General features: G+C 49.0%; 1 protein-coding gene across 4 annotated transcripts in view; it reads right to left on the reverse strand.

Annotated features, from left to right (window-relative positions):
- Positions 1-20,550, reverse strand: part of LOC119962721 — a 113,741-nt gene extending 93,191 nt beyond the window's left edge. For 3 of the 4 annotated variants that reach the window (XM_038790699.1, XM_038790701.1, XM_038790702.1), the window contains exons 1-3: positions 20,430-20,550; positions 20,156-20,261; positions 10,620-11,066 (exon numbers count right to left, since the gene is read on the reverse strand). In XM_038790699.1, coding sequence (XP_038646627.1) covers positions 10,620-11,066; positions 20,156-20,216 — 508 coding nt within the window. In that variant the 5' untranslated portion in view covers positions 20,217-20,261; positions 20,430-20,550. The remainder of the gene's footprint in view (positions 1-10,619; positions 11,067-20,155; positions 20,262-20,429) is intronic. The other variant, XM_038790700.1, reaches the window with a different exon arrangement.
- Positions 20,551-21,035: the final 485 nt, after the last annotated feature.

The following is a 21,035-nucleotide window of genomic DNA, read 5'->3' on the forward strand; positions in this document are numbered from 1 at the left end:
TTTGTTCATAGATGTGGGGCTTCCGTGTTTGGAGGAATTGGAGGAGGAGTTTGAGCTGCCTGGTGGGAGTGGGTTCCGCTACTGCAGGTGAGGGACTTTGTGCGGAGGCTAGCAGGGCCGGCTCAAGGCACCGGCAACTCGGGCAGTCGCCCGGGGCGCCATGTGCTAGGGGGCGCCAGAGACTCGGGTCCCGCGCATGCGCAGTTGGGCAGGTGCCAACCAGCGCATGCGCGGTGGCCGCCCTCCCCCCGCTCGGTCCGCTCCCCCCGCTTGGTCCGCTCCCCCCGCCCCCCCCCCTCTGTCCGCTCCCCCCGCCCCCCCTCGGGTCCGCCCCCCCTCCCCCCCACCTCGGGTCCGCCCCCCCCTCGGGTCCGCCCCCCCCCCCCCCCCCCCCCGGTCTGCCCCCCCCGCGGGTCCGCCCCCCCCCCTCGGGTCCGCCCCCCCCCCCCCGCCCCCCGCTCGGCCCCCCGCCCCCCCCCCCCCCAAGGTCGCCGAAGTTCAGCTTGCCCGGGGCGCCAGCAACCCTAGGGCCGGCGCTGGAGGCTAGTTTCGACCTTCCTGCACCTGCCGCCCCAGGGGATACAGGACAAGGTCATGTCAAAAACAGGAGTGGGGGAGGGGAAGGTATTGGAAATTTGTAAAGAGCTGATGGATTGGGAGGGAGCCCCGATAGGGGAAGTGAAGCAAAAGTGGGAGGAAGAGCTGGGCAGGGAGTTGGAGGTCAGGTTATGGGAGGACGTCCTGAGGAGAGTCTACACATTCACGTTGTGTGCCAGGCTCAGTCTGATACAATGTAAGGTAACATGACTGTGGCCCGGATGAGCAGGTTCTTTCAAGGGGTGGAGGATAGGTGTGGGCAGTGATCGGGTGAGTCTGCGAATCATGTCCATATGTTTTGGGGATTTTGGCAGGGATTTGCCAACGTCACGGCGAAGGTATTGTAGGTACGGGTGGTTCCGAGTCCAGAGGTAGCAATGTTTGGTGTGTCAGAAAACCCGGTAGTCCAGGGGGCGAGAGAGGGGCCGATGTTTTGGCCTTTGCCTCCCTGGTAGCTCGGAGATGGATCCTATTGGCGTGGAGGGACTCGGAACCCCTGAAATCGGGGGCATGTGTTGGCAATATGATCGATGCTAGGGTTTGCCCAGAGGTGGCAGCCAATTATCGACTTCTTTGGGGAAAATTAAGCTGTCAGCAGTGGGGGTTCAATAAGATATTGCCTGATCTGATTGTGGCCTTAACTTCACTTTTCTGCCGGGTTCCCCATATCTTTAACTCCTCATAGGTCAAAAAAATGTCTATCTTGGCCTTGAATATATTCAGCCACCCAGTCTCCATTGCTCTCTGTGGCAGAGATTCCAAAGGTTAAGAGAAGAAATTCTTACTTACTTCCATCTCACATGGGAGACCCCTTATTCTGAAACTGTGCCCCCTAGCTCTAACCAGGAGGGAACAAATCCTGCCACCATCTACCCTGCTAAACCCCTTCTTATATGTTGATCATAAAACAAACGTGCTGCCGTTCATTTCTGGGGAGCAGAATTGAAAAGCAGAGAACTTACATTGAATTTGTAAAGAACCTGATTAATTAGATCAATCTTGATTAGACCATAGATAGAAAGTGATTGGTAGAAAGATTAGAGGGGAGAAAAGGAAAACATTTTTCACCCAGGGGTTGTGGGGGTCTGGAACTCACTGTCTGAAAGGGTGGCAGAGCGAGAAATCCTCAACTTTTGCCAACAGTTTTAGTAAGTTTTCCAATTTCACACCATCTGAGTTCTTGGCATGGAGTGTATTTTTCAGTGCTAAGTCGTAAACAGATATCTGTTGTGAATTGTCAATTTTAGGCTGAAGGGTCCTGGGAACAGAATTTGGAAAAAAAACTGAGTTGTGTTGTGGGGAATAGTAATTTAAAATACTAGGAAAGAAGACTGGTACATTTAGAAACAAACCTAATTTAATAAATACAACAATACCAAAGTTCAATTTATCTTAAATTAATGCCACTCCACATATACGACAGTGAAAATTAGACGGTACAACAGTTTCAGAGCTGTGCAGCAAACTAAGTTGCAGACACAAATATAGGTTAACCTGGCATTGTAGACATATGTCATTCAAAATACTGTTACATGAGCTTTAGAACCAGAGAGATGATTAAGAAATGGAAGCTACTTATATTTAACCCCTTGTAATAGCTTAAACTGCAAGTCGTACATTTTAATACATGAAGATTCTTTGGGATAACACTGGAGTAGCTTTCACACATTTCCACTTGGTTATGGCATCCACATTTCAACCTGCGGTTCACTGTTTCCAAAGATTATAAATTTTGAAAAGGTATGAAAACCAAAATATTCTTCATTGGAAAATTGTTAGTGCAGCCATCGCAGGGTTAAATGGAACTTCATTGTTAATCAGCAGAGGGTATTCATCGGAGAAATGCTTCAAGAGAATGTGCTTTCTCCATAGCAACAACAGAATAGGACAAAGAGTGGGTCTAATAAAGCGACAGAGGCTTTAGTAACAAGCAAACAAAAATCAAATCCGAACGTCCACAGCATACTTGTTTTTCATCGAGACTATACTGGTTACACCAGAAACAAATCCATACTGTGAAGAAATCTCAACATACATGTATAGAAGAGGAAACATTTGGTCAATGGCAACTTGAAAAAAGTTACTTCTGTCAACACCACATTATCCATCTAAAAAAGGCCAGACTTTGCTTTCAAAATAATGGTGAACTGAATTGCACTTGTTGTTTTTCTTTTAGAAATCAGAAATTTACAGCACAAATGGGGACCATTCGGCCCATTGTGTCCACACCTGCCAACAAATAGTCATCCAGCCAAATCCCACTTTCCAGCTCTTAGTCCATAGCCCTGTAAACACAAACTTAGATACTTTTAAATGTTATGGGGATTTCAGCCTCAACCACCTTTTAGGCAGCAGGTTCCAGATCCTCACCACCCTCTGGGTGAAAAGAACTTCCCTTCGAATCACCTCTAAACCTCTTACCCTAACACTACCCCCCTTGGTTTTGGAGCTCTCAACCATGGAGAATAGGGCCTTTCTATCTTATACAATTCAATTTGGTTTCATCTCAACGTCCTCTGTTCCAAAGAAAATCCTATCTGTTCAATCTTTCCCCATAACCAAAAATCTGGGTCCAGGTGACATCCTCGTAATAGTTCTCTGTAGATTCTCTTGTGCAATCACACCTTTCCACAGTCTAGTGATCATAACTGCACACAGCACTGCAGCAATGCCCTAACTAGTGCTTTATACAGTTCCAGCATACATTCCCAGCTCAATGCCTCAACTAATAAATGGCATCTTGACAATCTTACATACTTGTCCTTCAAGGATCTCTTCAAGGACATTCTGTGCACCCTTTTAACAACAGGATATGTGTCAGTTATTGTCAATTGTCCTCTATGGCACTGCATATTAACTATGCAATCGCATACCTTCATGTTTTAATCATTAGAGCAAATTATTTTAAAATTTATTTTTGTCAAAGAATGTAAAACTTAAATCTTTTTACATTGTGTTAAACTGGATCTTCCTTCTATCTTATAATTTTTCTTTCCCTCTCTTTAGTTCTCTTTCTGTTTCATATTGAATTTGCAGGCCGGCACGGTGGCTAGCACTGCTGCCCGCGGTACTGAGGACCCAGGTTCAATCCCGGCTCCGAGTCACTGTCTGTGTGGAGTTTGCACATTCTCCCCATGTTTGCGTGGGTCTCGTCCCCACAACCAAAAGATGTGCAGGATAGGTCGATTGGCCACACTAAATTTCCCCATAGTTGAAAAAAAATAATTGGGTACTTTAAACTTATTTTTAAAAATATTGAATTTGCTGAACATCAAAAACTGGTGTTTATATAATGGGAAGGATTTCCCACGCCCTATATGTATTTCACGACAGTGGGAGGTTTTCTGGTCAACGGACTTTCCTATTGAATCCTCCATAAACACAGTATCTGCTCAGACAAGGAGGAACATAACAGACATCTCCAGATTCTGAAAGACACCCTCGTAAGAACGGGATATGGTGCTCAACTGATCGACCGACAGCTCCAAAGCGCCACAGTAAAAAACCACACTGACTTCCTCAGAAGACAAACCACGGGACACAATCGACAGAGTACGCTTCGTCGTCCAGTACTTCCCTGGAGCAGAGAAACAGCTTCTTTGCAGCCTTTAACAAAGAACAAAGAACAAAGAAAAGTACAGCACAGGAACAGGCCCTTCAGCCCTCCAAGCCTGCGCCGACCATGCTGCCCGTCTAAACTAAAATCTTCTACACTTCCGTATATCCCTCTATTCCCATCCTATTCATGTATTTGTCAAGATGCCCCTCAAAACTCACTATCGTCCCTGCTTCCTCCACCTCCTCCGGCAGGAAGTTCCAGGCACCCACTACCCTCTGTGTAAAAAACCTGCCTCGTACATCTACTCTATACCTTGCCCCTCGCACCTTAAACCTATGCCCCCAAGTAATTAACTCCTCTACACTGGGAAAAAGTCTCTGACTATCCACTCTGTCTATGCCCCTCATAATTTTGTGGACCTCTATCAGGTCGCCCCTCAACCTCCTTTGTTCCAGTGAGAACAAATCAAGTTTATTCAACTTCTCCTCATAGCTAATACCCTCCATACCAGGCAACATCCTGGTAAATCTCTTTTGCCCCCTCTCTAAAGCTTCCACATCCTTCTGGTAGTGTGGTGACCAGAATTGAACAATATAATCCAAGTGTGGCCTAACTAAAGTTCTACAGCTGCAACATGACTTGCCAATTCTTATACTCAATGCCACGGCCAATGAAGGCAAGCATGCCGTATGCCTTCTTGACTACCTTCTCCACCTGTGTTGCCCCTTTCAGTGGACCTGTACACCAAGGTCTTTCTGACTATCGATACTCTTGAGGGTTCTACCATTCACTGTATATTCCCTACCTGCATTAGACCTCACATTTGTCTGGATTAAACTCTATCTGCCACCTCGCCGCCCAAGTCTCCAAACGATCTAAGTCCTGACGTATCCTCTGGCAGTCTTCATCACTATCCGCAATTCCACCAACCTTTGTGTCGTCCGCAAACTTACTAATCAGACCATTTACATTTTCCTCCAAATCATTTATATATACTACAAACAGCAAAGGTCCCAGCACTGATCCCTGCGGAACACCACTAGTCACAGCCCTCCAATCAGAAAAGCACCCTTCCATTACTACTCTCTGCCTTCTATGGCCTAACCAGTTCTGTATCCATCTTGCCAGCTCACCTCTGATCCCATGTGACTTCACCTTTAGTACCAGTCTGCCATGAGCGACCTTGTCAAAGTCCTTAGTGAAGTCCCTATAGACAACATCCACTGCCCTACCTACATCAATCGTATTTGTGACCTCCTCGAAAAACTCTATCAAGTTAGTGAGACACGACCTCCCCTTCACAAAACCATGCTGCCTCTCGCTAATACGCCACTTGCTTCCAAATGGAAGTAGATCCTGTCTCAAAGAATTCTCTCCAGTAATTTCCCTACCACTGACGTAAGGCTCACCGGCCTGTAGTTCCCTGGATTATCCTTGCTACCCTTCTTAAACAAAGGAACAACATTGGCTATTCTCCAGTCCTCTGGGACATCACCTGAAGGCAGTGAGGATCCAAAGATTTCTGTCAAGGCCTCAGCAGTTTCCTCTCTTGCCTCCTTCAGTATTCTGGGATAGATCCCATCAGGCCCAGGGGACATATCCACCTTAATATTTTTCAAGACGTCCAACACCTCGACTTTTTGGATCTCAATGTGACCCAGGCTATCTACACACCCTTCTCCAGACTCAACATCCACCAATTCCTTCTCTTTGGTGAATACTGATGCAAAGTATTCATTTAGTACCTCACCCTTCAGTGGGCCAACCGTTTATCTGGATACCCTCTTGCTTTTTATGTACATGTAAAAAGCCTTGGGATTTTGCTGAACCCTATTTTCCAGTGACTTTTTGTTACCCCTTCTAGCCCTCCTGACTCCTTGCTTAAGTTCCTTCCTACTTTCCTTATATTCCACACAGGCTTTGTCTGTTCCCAGCCTTCTAGCCCTGACAAATGCCTCCTTTTTCGTCCGCAAGGCCTACAATATCTCTCGTTATCCAAGGTTCCCAAAATTTTCATATTTATCCTTCTTTCTCACAGGAACATGCTGGTCCTGAATTCCTTTCAACTGTCATTTGAAAGTCTCCCACATGTCAGGGGCGGGATTCTCCCAAAGGGAGACTAAGTGCCGACGCCAGAATGAAAACCGGAGTGTTTCACTCCGGCGTCGGAGGCCGCTCCTCACCCCCTATTCTCCCATCCCCGGGGGGGCTAGGAGCGGCGCCGCGTCATTTACGCGCGCCAGGCCTTGACACCGCATAAAAGCGGCGCCGCGTATATTATGCGGCCAACACCACATAAATGACGTCCCCCGCGCATGCGCGGTTGCCGACCTCCCCGCGGGCGCCCACATGAAATGGAGGAGTGATCTTGCGAGGCGGCGGAGGAAAGGAGTGCATCTCTCAGAGAGGCCGGCCCGCCGATCGGTGGGTACCGATCGCGGGCCAGACCCCTTTTAAGCGCCCCCCGCTGCTCGATCCTCCCTCCACCTCCCACAGGCCGCCTCCGCAGCGCTCGCGCGCTGTTCACGCCGGCAGTGACCAGGTGTGGTTGGCGCCGGCTTGAACACGTCGTATTGGGCAGGCCGCTCGGCCCGTCTGGGCTGGAGAATCGCCGCTCGCCTGTTACAAACGGCGAGTGACGATTCTCCGAGCGGCCTGCTGTAAATCTCGGCGTGCCATTTTGGGGGGGTGGGAGAATCGCGTGCGGGTGCAGGGGCAGCGTGGCGGGACTCGCCCAGTGCTCCCAAGATTCTCCCACCCGCCGTGGGTGGGGGGGGGGGGGGGGGGGGGGGGGGGGGGGGGATTGCACCCCAGATGTTGAGTTTTTTTTTTAAATAATTTTTATTGGAATTTTTTTACAGAAAATATAAAAATATAACAACAAGTATAGCAACAAGCAGTAATATGCAACTAACAGCCCCATAACACCCACAATTCCCCCCATACCGTAACATCACATGTATTACACTCCCCCCCCCCCCCAACAAGAGAACTTAACCATAAATTAAAATTAAATAAATCAAATTTAAATAAAATAAGCCAACATAATCAACGTCCCCCCCCCGGGTTGCTGCTGCTACTGTCCCAGTACCCTATCGTTGAACCTAGATGTTGAGTTAACACATCATCGATGAAAATGAACATCTTGCCAAGGCTATCCCCACACCCCGACTACTTGCCTTCAAACAACCGAGCAATCACAAACAGACCACTGTTTGCAGCAAACTACCCAGCCTTCGGGAGAACAGCAACCACGACACCACACAACCCTGCCATGGCAACCTCTGCAAGGCGTGCCAGATAATCGACATGGGTACCACCATTATGCACGAGAATACCACTCACTAGGTACGTGGTGCATACTCGTGCGACTCGACCAACGTTGTCTACCTCATACACTGCAGGGAAGAATGTCCGGAGGCGTGGTACATTGGTGAGACCATGCAGACGCTGCGACAACGGATGAACGGACATCGCACAACAATCGCCAGGCAGGAATGTTCCCTTCCAGTCAGGGAACACTTCAGCAGTCAAGGACAGTCAGCCTCTGATCTTCGCGTAAGCGATCTCCAAGGCAGCCTCCAGAATGCGTGATAATGCCAGAATTGCCGAGCAGAAACCAAGAGCCATGTTGTGAACACATGAGTACAGCCTTAACAGGGAACTTGGATTCATGTCTCATTACATTCACCCTCACCATCTTGCCTGCGCTTGCAAAATCCTACCAACTTTCCTGGCTTGAGACAATCCACATCTCTTTAACCTGTGATTATCCCTCTCTCCAGTCGCTCTGTCTGGACCTGTAAAGACTTAATTCTCTGCAAAGACTCGCATTGAAAGTATCATCTTGCATCATTGATTTTGTCTATATATGGGGTTGTGGAACCCACCTCTTCCCTGAGGAAGGAGCAGTGCTCCGAAAGCTAGTGATTCGAAACAAACCTGTTGGACTTTAACCTGGAGTTGTAAGACTTCTTACTGTGCCCAAACCAGCATCTCAACAGTTTTAATACAATAAAACGAAAAAAGTGAGCTTGAGAGATATAATTTTGTTGTTAGCAAGCTCTACCTCAGAAACTTTACAAATAATGTTAAATTTGCTGTCAGAACATTTTCCATAAATCTTAAAACAAACCAGGTTAAAATTCTCTGAAATAGTAACTGAATAATAGGTATTATATGCAATTTGTTGACATTAGTCTAGAGAACTGTACAGGAAACAATTTGAATGTTATGACACAAAAATATAATAATGCGGATGCTGGAAATCTATAATCAAAATCATAAAATGCTGGAAATACTCCATGGGTCTGGAGCATCCATGAAGGGAGTACGTCATGATGGGCTCAATTTAAAGGCCTCATTGCGCCCGACTTGGTGACGCGCCCATGCCGCTGAATGTCGCGAGAGGCCTCTCGCAAGATTCGCGACACTCAAAATACCTCACAAGACATCACGATCTGGATCTCGCCCAGCGAGGACGAGATCCAGATTAACATATTTTATTGAGTCATTAGGCTCATTTAATTATGTCTGCGTCACATTCTCCCGGGGCCCAGAAACTAATGACCGTACCTGGGAGATCTCGCCAGGGTGCCATTTAGCACTGCTTTCCACAAACATGGACCAGGTTGATGAGACCATCAATTCACAAGACACGTGGTTGGAAGTGAACAGTGTTTTAATAGTCTTACAACTGAGCCTGCCTGCAACGAGCTGAACTGGCAGCAGGCTCACAACTGCAGATCTTTATACTTCCAGTTAGTGGGAGGAGCCATGGGCAGAGCCATGGGCGGAGCCAAGGGTGGAGCCCAGTACAAACTCCTCATCTCCCCCTATGGGCAGAGCCGCGCAACTGCTTGTATACCGAGCTTACAAAGACACAACACCTATAATATAACAGTGTGAATTACTAGGATTATGATTCACCACACAGGTGTGTGCGACACTTGCGGGGGTCGCTCAGGCTATCAGAGACCCCCAGGTGGTTAGGCTCTGGCAGGGTGGTATCCTGGTACTCCCGTTGGCACATGGGCACCTTGGCAATGCCAGCCTGGCACTTTGGCACTGTTACCTGGGCACCCTGGCAGTGCCACACTGGCACAAAAAGGGTGTCTGGGTGGCACTGCTAGGCTGGCAGGGGCACTGACATGGTACCTGCCTGACAGTGTCAAGGTGCCAGGTTGCCCGTGTCAGGGATCAGGCCTGGGAGTGCTTTGCCCTTAAGTGGCGGAGTGAGGGCAGGACTCGGGAACACCCTAAGAGGTGAGTGGGTCTGGAGGTCGCGGTGGGGTGGCTGAGAAGGGTCAAAAGATCAGGACAGGGCAGCACAATGGTGCAGTGGTTAGCACTGCTGCATCACGGCCCCGAGGTCCCAGGTTCGATCTCGGCTCTAGGTCACTGTCCGAGTGGAGTTTGCACATTCTCCCCGTATTTGCATGGGTTTCGTACCCACAACCCAAAGATGGTCTCCTTACTTGAGAAAGGACGTACTGGCGCTGGAGGGTGTGCAGAGGAGATTCACTAGGTTAATCCCAGAGCTGAAGGGGTTGGATTACGAGGAGAGGTTGAGTAGACTGGGACTGTACTCATTGGAATTTAGAAGGATGAGGGGGGATCTTATAGAAACATTTAAAATTATGAAGGGAATAGATAGGATAGATGCGGGCAGGTTGTTTCCACTGGCGGGTGACAGCAGAACTAGGGGACATAGCCTCAAAATAAGGGGAAGTAGATTTAGGACTGAGTTCAGGAGGAACTTCTTCACCCAAAGGGTTGTGAATCTGTGGAATTCCTTGCCCAGTGAAGCAGTTGAGGCTCCTTCATTACATGTTTTTAAGGTAAAGATAGATAGTTTTTTGAAGAATAAAGGGATTAAGGGTTATGGTGTTCGGGCCGGAAAGTGGAGCTGAGTCCACAAAAGATCAGCCATGATCTAATTGAATGGCGGAGCAGGCTCGAGGGGCCAGATGGCCTACTCCTGCTCCTAGTTCTTATGTTCGTATGTGCAGGGTAGGTGGATTGGCCACGCTAAATTGCCCCTTAATTGGAAAAAATCAATTGGGCACTCTAAACTTAAAAAAAAAAAGATTGGGGTGGCATTTAAAAATGGTGCCGCGATCCACGAATAATCTTCCTGCACTGTCGAGCTGAGCTTGTCAGTGCAGAAACTGGGTAAGTGCAGCCTTGGTGGGACGTTCATCGGCAAGGCCAAAAAACCCCAGCAAAATGTAATTAAGTAGCAGTGTCATTCTCAGTGCTGCAGATGCTAAGAAACAGCCCGCTAAACACACCTAAACATTATGTTTTTGTTTCGTTAAATCATGCCCAATGTCTGGTAGTTGGGTTGGAATTCTTTGGTTAGCTGAAAATCAACATGTAATTTGAACATAGAACAGAGATGAAGCAATGACTGTACATGACTCCAATGGTTTATCAGAATTCTGTTAATACTGAAACTTACTTGGCATCACAAATGGATGTGAGACTAAACTTTCTGTAGTACCTTCATGTTGCCAAATATGATTAGCCTCGGTACAGATGATTTTATCTTTGAAGGTTCGCCATTTGCTCAATTTGCCTTTTTCATGTGAGACGTGGACTTTGTTCGTTTTGTGCTTTACGTTGAGATGCAAACTGAAGCCTTCAAGAGTTAAATGACCCCGTTTGCTGCACGTCCACGCCTGAGGGTGATCATTGGCACAAGGCGCCAGTTTCACGGTTCCAAATTCATTCGTTTTATGAACAGTCAGACATCGCTCAGTTTTAAGGCTGACTATTGAATTTAGGCGGGAATCCCATCTCCACTGCTGCTGTTCAGAATCTGGGTTGCATTCAGTGAGAGATATTCTATTGTTCTCATTGTTTGCACGGATACATTTATCTAGATGAACATTCTTGATGTTGAAGCCTGGAATATTTAATAACAAAGTATAATGGCATAAATAAAAATATACATCATGGAGGATTGTTTGAAGCATTAAATATACACGTGGCTAAAATCTGCATACATAATTATTCACTTCCATTTTGTAATGTTGCAAAGTAGCTACATTCTGAAGGAATTCATGAGCTTGATGAACAATTTATCAAATTTTGTGCTTCCTTATCTTCTGAAATACACAATTTATTTTCATGTCATCAAAATGATTATGCCCAGATGAACATTTAAAAAAAATAATTTACGGGATGTGGGTTTCGCTGGCCAGGCCAGCATTAATTGAGGTAGTGATTGAGGGCCTTCTTGAACTGCTGCAGTACATGTGGCGCAGGTACATCCATTGTGCTATTACGGAGGGAGTTCCAAGATATTGACCCAGCGACAGTGAAGGAACGGCAATATATTTCCAAGTCGGGGTGGTGAGTGGCTTGGAGGGGAACCTCCAGGTGATGGTGTTCCTATGTATCTGCTGCCCTTGCCTTTCCAGATGTTAGTGGTTGGGAGTTTGGAAGGTGCTGCCTAAGGAGCCTTGGTGAGTTTTTGCAGTGCACCTTGTAGATGGTATCACAGCTGCCACGGTTTGTCGGTGGTGGGGGGAGTGAATGTTTGTGGATGGGGTGCCAATCAAGCGGGCTGCTTTGTCCTGGATGGTGTTGAGCTTCTTGAGTGTTGTTGGAGCTGCACTCATCCAGGCAAGTGGAGAGTATTCCATCCATTGTGGACAGGTTTTGAGGAGTCAGGAGGCGAGTTAGTCTTAAATCTATGCCCTCGGGTTATTGACCCCTCTACTAAGGGGAAAAATGTATTCCTATCTCCCCTATCTACGACCACCATAATTTTGTACACCTCAATCAGGTTCCACTTCAGCCTTCGCTGCTCTAAGGAAAACAACCCCAGCCTGGCTAGCATCTCTTCATAGCTGAAACGCTCCTGCCCAGGCAACATCTTGGTGAATCTCCTCTGCACCCTTTCGAGTGCAATCACATCCTTCCTATAGAGTGGGGAGTAGAGCTGCACACTATACTCTAGCTGTGGCCTAATGACCATAAGACCATAAGACATAGGAGCAGAATTAGGCCACTCAGCCCATCGAGTCTGCTCCGCCATTCAATCATGGCTGATATTTTTCTCATCCCCATTCTCCTGCCTTCTCCCCATAACATTGATCCCCTTATTAATCAAGAACCTATCTATCTCTGTCTTAAAGACACTCAGTGATTTGGCCTCCACAGCCTTCTGCGGCAAAGAGTTCCACAGATTCACCACCCTCTGGCTGAAGAAATTTCTCCTCATCTCTGTTTTAAAGGATCGTCCCTTTATTCTGAGATGGTATCGTCTGGTTCTAGATTTTCCTACAAGTGGAAACATCCTCTCCATGTCCACTCTATCCAGGCCTCGCAGTATCCTGTAAGTTTCAATAAGATCCCCCCTCATCCTTCTAAACTCCAATGAGTACAAACCCAGAGTCCTCAAACGTTCCTCATATGACAAGTTCTTCATTCCAGGGATCATTCTTGTGAACCTCCTCTGGACCCTTTGCAAGGCCAGCACATCCTTCCTTAGATATGGGGCCCAAAACTGCTCACAACACTTCAAATGGGATCTGACCAGAGCCTTATACAGCCTCAGAGGTACAACCTGGTCTTGTATTCTACATGAATGTAGGGCAGCACGGTAGCATTGTGGTTAGCACAATGGCTTCACAGCTCCAGGGTCCCAGGTTCGATTCCCGGCTTGGGTCACTGTCTGTGCGGAGTCTGCACATCCTCCCCGTGTGTGCGTGGGTTACCTCCGGGTGCATCCGCTTTCCTCCCACAGTCCAAAGATGTGCAGGTTAGGCTGGATTGGCCGTGATAAATTGCCCTTAGTGTCCAAAATTGCCCTTGGTGTTGGGTGGGGTTACTGGGTTATGGGGGTAGGGTGGAGGTGTTGACCTTGGATAGTGTGCTCTTTCCAAGAGCCGGTGCAGACTCGATGGGCCGAATGGCTTCCTTCTGCGCTGTAAATTCTATGATAATCTATGAATGGTAACATTACATCTGTCTTCATAATTACCGACTGAACCTGTACATTAACCTTAAGAGAATCATAAACAAGTATTCCTAAGTCCCTTTGTGCTTCTGATTTCCTAAGCATTTCCCCATTTATAAAATAGTCTATGTCTAAATTCCTCCTTCCAAGTGCATAACCTCACATTTTTCCGCATTGTATTTAATTTGCCACTTCATTGCCCACTCTCCTAGCCTGTCCAGATCCTTCTGCAGCCCTCTTGCTTCCTCAATACTACCTATCCTTCTACAGATCTTTGTATCATCTGCAAAATTAGCAACAGTGCCTTCAGTTCCTTCTTCCAGATCATTAATCTATATTGTGAAAAGTTGTGGTCCCAGCACAGACCCTTGAGGCACACCACTAGTCACCGGCTGCCATCCAGAAAAAGACTCCTTTGTCCCCACTCTCTGACTTCTGTGAGCATTTTATACAGCTCCATCAAGACCTCCCTGCTCTTATATTCTATGCCTAGGCTAATAAAGGCATGTATCCCACATGTCTTTTTTTTTAATTTTAGAGTGCCCAATTTTTTTTTTTCCAATTAAGGGGCAATTTAGCATGGTCAATCCACCTACCCTGCACATCTTTGGGTTGTGGGGGTGAGACCTATGCAGACACGGGGAGAATGTATAAACTCCACATGAACAGTGACCCAGGGCCAGGATTGAATGACGTCAGAAGCTGAGTGACCCTGGCGGAACCACACTAAGAGTCAGTAACAGGTTATTGCTGAGTAAGTGCTGTTTGATAGCACTGTTGACGACTCCTTTCATCACTTTACTGATGATCAAGGGTAGGCTGATGGGGCAGTAGTTGGCTGGTTTGCATTTGTCCTCTTTCTTGTGTACATGATATACCTGGTGTGGTGAACCACTGTGTACACCTGTATTAGGGGATGTAAGATAGGACCTGTACTACAGGTTCGCCAGTAGCCTCTGCCGGCTGGCTCCGCCCACTAGGAGCTGTATAAGTATGCATGTCCTCCATTGATCTGCCATTTCGCCAGCTGCAGCAGGAGGCCACGCATCTGACCGCGATAAGGCCACAGTTGTACCCAATCTGAGTCTTTGTGCAATTGATCGTGCATCAATTTATTGCAGTCAGATTTTCAACAGAATGGATGTCAGAATCAAACCAGATCGCCTGCAGCTGGATCCGCACTCGCCCAACACCAGAAAGGACTTCAATCACTGGCTAGCTTGTTTTGAGGCTTACATCAACGCAGCGACCCCCACGCCGATGGAGGCTCAGAAGATACAGATCTTGTATTCCAGGTTGAGCTCAAGCGTGTTCCTGTTGATCCAGGATGCCCCGAGTTACGCGGAAGCGATGGCACTCCTAAAAGAAAACTACGCGCAGAAAGCGAACACGACCTTCGCCAGGCACGTACTCGCACTCGCTCTCAACTTCCTGGTGAGTCCATCGAAGACATCTGGCGGACCCTAATCTCACTCGTCCGGGACTGTGACTGTCAGGCCGTTACGGCCACCGAACATTCTAATCTCCTCATGTGCGATGCGTTCGTAACGGGGATTGCATCGGACCCCATCCGACAATGACTGCTGGAAGGGTTAGGCACGACCTAGCGGAGACAAACACTTTAGCGCTCTCCATGACAGTCGCATCCCGTAATGTCCAGGCCTACCCTCCTCGCCGCGCGGCCCACCCATCCTACCCCTCCTGGACCCCGCAAATGACCCCCCCAGCAGGGGCCCGGCCTAGCCAGTACGCCTGCGCCGCACACCAATTTGCGCACCCGGGGGTCCCCGCTGCTACTTCTGCGGCCAACAGAAGCACCCCCGCCAACGCTGTCTGGCCCGTGCCGCCATTTGCAACTCCTGAAGCAAAGAGGGCCACGTCGCAGCAGTGTGCCAGGCCTGCGCAGTCGCCGCTATCGCCCCCTCCCCCCTGCCAAACGCGCAATGGGCGCCGCCATCTTCTCCTCCCGGGTCCACATGCGGCCAGTGGACGCCGCCATCTCCTCCCCCTCAGTCCACGTGTGGCCCATGGGCGCCGCCATATTGCCCAGCGCCACCAACGTGTGTCCCATGGGCGCTGCCATCTTGTCCCATCCCCGCAATGTGCGCCCCATGGGTGCCGCCATTTTGTTCCCCACAGGACCTCCGGACGCCGCCATCTTGTCTTCCCCACGTGGCTGGAATGCCAACTACATCCCACAATCTGGGTCGCCGACGCTCACCATCCGAAACCTCTGACGACCACACGCAGGTCGCCTCAATGACGCTAGACCAGTCTTGTCCACACAACCTGGCCACCGCTTCGACAACGATGAAAATCAACAGCCATGTGACCTCTTGCCTGCTGGACTCTGGGAGCACCGAAAGCTTCATACACCTGGATACGGTAAGGCGCTGCTCCCTCGCGGTTCACCCCGCCAATCAACGCATCTCCCTGGCCTCCGGATCCCACTCTGTCCCGATCCGAGGATTCTGTACGGTCACTCTCACAGTCCAGGGCGTAGAATTCAGCGGTTTCCGTCTCTACGTCCTCCCCAACCTCTGCGCTGCACTATTGCTGGGCCTGGATTTCCAGTGCAATCTCCAGAGCCTCACCCTCACATTCGGCAGGCCCCTACCTCCACTCACCGTTTGCGGCCTCGCGACCCTCAAGGTTGACCCCCCCTCCCTCTTTGCCAATCTAACTTCGGATTGCAAACCCGTTGCCACCAGGATCAGACGGTACAGTGCCCAGGACAAGGCCTTCATCAGGTCCGAGGTCCAGCGGCTGCTTCGGGAGGGTATCATCGAGGCCAGCAATAGCCCCAGGAGAGCCCAAGTGGTAGTAGTAAAAACGGGGGAGAGACACACAATGCTTGTGGACTACAGCCAGACCATCAATCGGTACACGCAGCTCAACGCGTACCCCCTCCCTCGCATATCTGATATGGACAATCAGATTGCGCAGTATCGGGTCTTCTCAACAATTGACCTGAAATCCGCCTACCACCAGCTCCCCATCCGTAAATCGGACCGTCCATACACCGCCTTCGAGGCGGACGGTCGGCTCTATCACTTTCTTAGGGTTCCCTTTGGCGTCACTAACGGGGTCTCGGTCTTCCAAAGGGAGATGGACCGAATGGTCGACCGGTACGGTTTGCAGGCCACGTTTCCGTACTTAGATAATGTCACCATCTGCGGCCATGACCAGCAGGACCACGATGCCAACCTCGCAAAATTCCTCCGCACCGCCACTCTTCTCAACCTTAGGTATAATAAAGAGAAGTGTGTGTTCAGCATGACCCGCTTAGCCATCCTCGGCTATGTAGTCCAGAACGGACTTCTGGGGCCCGATCCCGACCGCATGCTCCCCCTCATGGAGCTCCCCCTCCCCCACTGCCCCAAGGCCCTCAAACGCTGCTGGGGTTTTTTTCGTACTACGCCCAGTGGGTCCCAAATTATGCGGACAAGGCCCGCCCACTCATACAGTCCACTCAATTTCCCCTCACGGCCGAGGCACAACATGCCTTCGCCCGTATCAGAGCAGACATAGCCAAGGCCAGGATGCACGCAGTAGAGACACTGCTCTTTCAAGTAGAAAGCGACGCTTCAGATGTCGCCCTTGCCGCCACTCTAAATCAGGCAGGCAGACCCGTGGCATTCTTTTCCCGCACCATTCATGCCTCTGAAATTCGGCACTCATCCGTTGAAAAAGAGGCCCAAGCCATCTTTCAAGCTGTGCGGCATTGGAGGCATTACCTGGCCGGCAGGAGATTCACTCTCCTCACTGACCAACGGTCGGTAGCCTTCATGTTCAACAACACGCAGCGGGGCAAGATCAAAAATGATAAAATCTTGCGGTGGAGAATCGAGCTCTCCACCTATAATTACGAGATTATGGCACCGGCAAACTCAACGAGCTCCCAGATGCCCTCTCCCGAGGTACATGTGCCAGCGCACAAGTACACCAACTCTGGGCCCTGCACGACAGCCTTTGTCACCCGGGGATCACATGACTGTACCACCTCGCAACCTGCCCTACTCCATCAAGGAAGTACGGACAGTCACCAGAGACTGCCAGGTCTGTGCGGAGTGCAAGCCGCATTTCTACTGGCTGGACCGTACGCGCCTGGTGAAGGCTTCCCGCCCCTTTGAATGCCTCAGCGTTGATTTCAAAGGGTCCCTCCCCTCCACCGACCACAACACGTACATTCTCAGTGTGGTCGATGAGTACTCCAGATTTCCCTTCGCCATCCCATGGCCCGATATGACGTCTACCACCGTCATCAAAGCCCTCAACACAATCTTCGCTCTGTTCATTTTCCCCGCCTACATCTACAGTGACAGGGGATCCTCATTCATGAGTGATGAGCTGCGTCAGTTCCTGCTCAGCAGGGGTATCACCTCCAGCAGGACGACCAGCTACAACCCCCGGGGAAATGGGCAGATGGAGAGGGAGAATGGGGCAGTTTGGAGGGCCGTCCAGCTGGCCCTACGGTCCAGGAACCTCCCAGCCTGTCGCTGGCAGGAGGTCCTCCTTGATGCACTGCACTCCATCCGGTCACTACTGTGCACCGCCACAAATAACACACCCCATGAACGTGTTTTTACCTTCCCCAGGAAGTCCACATCCGGGGTGTCACTCCCGACTTGGCTCGCAGCTCCAGGACCGGTCCTGCTCCGTAGGCACGTCTGACTCCACAAGCCGGACTCCTTGGTGGACAGGGTGCACTTGCTCCACGCCAACCCCCAGTATGCCTACGTGAAGTTCCCCGACGGCCACCAAGATACTGTCTCCCTCCGGGACCTGGCACCGTCAGGTTCCAGCCAAACACACTTCCCCACCCACGTGTCACCCTCCCCTCCCCCGGCGCTCCCAGCATTAACCCCACCAGGTCCATCCCTCCTTCCCCTGCCCACGCAAGAGGACGAAGAAGATTTCGGCACGCTCCCAGGGTCATCTGACAGCAGGCCAGCACCAGCACCGCCAGCACCGACATCGGTGACACCAGCACCACCAGCACCAACATCGCCGCCACCGTTATGTAGCTCCCAGTGAATCGTCAAAGCACCGGATCGACTGAACCTCTGACGGGCACAGGACCGTCAAAATGGACATTTTTTTTTCCTTCCCCACTAATTTTATAAGACACTGTACATAAATCACAACATTGTATATTGTTCCACACCACCTCCACCGGACTCATTTTTAACAGGGGGTGAATGTGGTGAACCACTGTGTACACCTGTATTAGGGGATGTAAGGTAGGACTACAGGTTCGCTGGTAGCCCCTGCCGGCTGGCTCCGCCCACTAGGCTGTATAAATATGCGTGTCCTCCATTGATCTGCCATTTCGCCAGCTGCAGTAGGAGGCCACGCATCCGACTGCAATAAAGCCACAGTTGTACCCAATCTGAGTCTTTGTGCAATTGATCGTGCATCACCTGGGCAATTTTTCACATTGCTGGCTAGATGCCAGTGTTGTAGCTGTTCTGTAACAGCTTGGCTAGGGGCGCACAAATCTTCAGTACTATTGTCGGAATATTATCAGGGCCCATAGCCTTTGCAGTATCCAGTGCCTTCAGCTGTTTCTTGATATCATGTGGAGTGAATGAAATTGGCTGAAGACTGGCATCTGTGATGCTGAGGACATCCAGAGGAGGCCGAGATGGATTATCCACTTGGCCCTTCTGACTGAAGGGTGATAGAAATTCTTCAGCTTTGCCTTTTTCCCAGATGTGCTGCCCACCCCCCCCCCCCCTGTCCCCCGCCTGCCCCCTATCATTGTGAATGGGGATATTCATGGAGATTTCACCTGATGAAGCTGCGCTCTGAAAGTTAGAGATTCAAAACAAATCTGTTGGACTTTATCCTGGTGTTGTAAGACTTCTTAATGTGCCCACATCAGTCCAACGCCGGCATCTCCACATCATGGCTACAAGGTACAAGTCAGGAGTCTAATGGAATACTCTCCATTTGCCTGGATGAGTGCAGCCCCAACACTCAAGAAGCTTGATACCATGCAGGACAAAGCAACCCACTTGACTGGCACTTCAGTAGTAATTTCTTCCACCACCAGTATGTACCATCCGCAAGATGCACAGCAGCAATTCACCAAGGCTCCTTTGACAGCAGCTTCCAAACCCAACTGGAAGGACAAGTGCAGCAGATACATGGGGACACCATCACCTGGAGGTTCCCCTCCAAGTCACTCACCATCCTAGCTTGGAAATATATTGTGGTTCCTTAACTGTCATTGGGTCAAAATCCTGGAACTCCCTCCCTAACAGCATAGTGGGCGTACCTACACCACATGGACTGTAGGGGTTCAGCTCACTGCCACCTTCTCAAGGGCAATTAAGGATGGACAATAAATGCTGGCCTAGCCAACAGCATCCCATGAACGAATAAAAATAGTACTGAGCTTTTTTTTCTAGACTGGAGGGAGGTGATCAAAGATCAAAGAACAGTACAGCGCGGGAACAAGCCCTTCGGCCCAACGGGAGTTGCCTGTTAGGATTACCGCTGCTTTTGATTGATATCAATGACGGCAATTGGGCATAGAGTACGATATAAATGTTTGCAATGACAAAACCCGGGGATGTATGAGGAAAATGATAGTAGATTTCAGGAGGGAATGGATATACTGTTGAAATAGGCAGACACACACTGGCGGATGAACATTAATGCAGAGATAGATGTCTGGAGAAAAATTGAGGAGAGGCAGTACATCGAATTTTAAACCAGTGAAGGAACAGAGAGACATTTGTTTCACAAAATAAATTTCGATAGGCGCACTAAGCAATAAATGCTGTACTTTTCTACCAGTTAAGCAATCTGTGGCTAATTATTATGGCGTCTTCACCCTAATAGAATGTTATATTTTGTTTCACCGTTGTCACTAAGATCTTGCAGTTGGCCACTACCACCACATACAGTTGCTAATATTTCACTTCAATGCGGGGAGCAATGTTTTCTGTCCTGGAAGCTTATCTTAAACTTCGCATCCTCCATGAAGTTGAATGTATGAACAGAGAAATCCGTCTTACCTTCGAAGCAAGCTATTAGAATAAAACAGAAGAGAAGCAGCATCCATCTGACACTCCTCATCGTGGCTTCACCTCCTTATTTCTCCCGTCTTTCTGGCGGTAATATCTGCGGATGGTGGATAAATATTAGGTTGCTATTGTTGTAATTATGTAACAGAATGAACTCAACTTTTTTTGCTTTTAGCTGAACATGTTCTTTGCTTAGATAATAAATATCGTCAACACTTAAAATAAGTTTACCAATTTCCTCCGTGGGTTTCTAATTGTTACTTACCAAGTTGTCTTATTAGTTATTGTTTCAAGGCTGCGAAATGATTTTGTAACGATTTGCTTTCCTGGAGCAGATAAATTAGACCGACTGCTGGAACTCAAAAGTTACACAGACTCAACTGTTAAAGAGCTTCCTTGGTTATGGGCCCTCTAGCGTTCGGTTGAGTCAATGACGGGGTGTTTGTGTGTGGCGGGGGGGGGGGGGGGGCAGAGATTAGAAGAATGAATTTACAGATGAAAATAGATGCTATTTATAATGATCGAAACAGTTCATAGAACATAGAACATAGAACAGTACAGCAAAGAACAGGCCCTTCGGCCCTCGATGTTGTGCCGAGCAATGATCACCCTACTCAAACCCACGCACCCCCCCCCCCCCTTAACCTTACTTTTAAGGACACTACAGGCAATTTTAGCATGGCCAATCCACCTAAGATTAAGCAATGTCCCCAGAGTGACATTCTTATTTGAACTAATGTCTTCAAATGTCTTCAAACTGTTACGATCCCCACATTCAACAAAAGATTTGTATTCCCAGTTGCCTACTTGAAGGAATTGTGCAACAAGATTTCAAATTTTAAGACTTTAACTTCAATAATCTTTCTTAGTG

The sequence above is a fragment of the Scyliorhinus canicula genome, chromosome 3 (assembly GCF_902713615.1).
Source record: "Scyliorhinus canicula chromosome 3, sScyCan1.1, whole genome shotgun sequence".
Classification (NCBI taxonomy): Eukaryota; Metazoa; Chordata; class Chondrichthyes; order Carcharhiniformes; family Scyliorhinidae; genus Scyliorhinus; species Scyliorhinus canicula.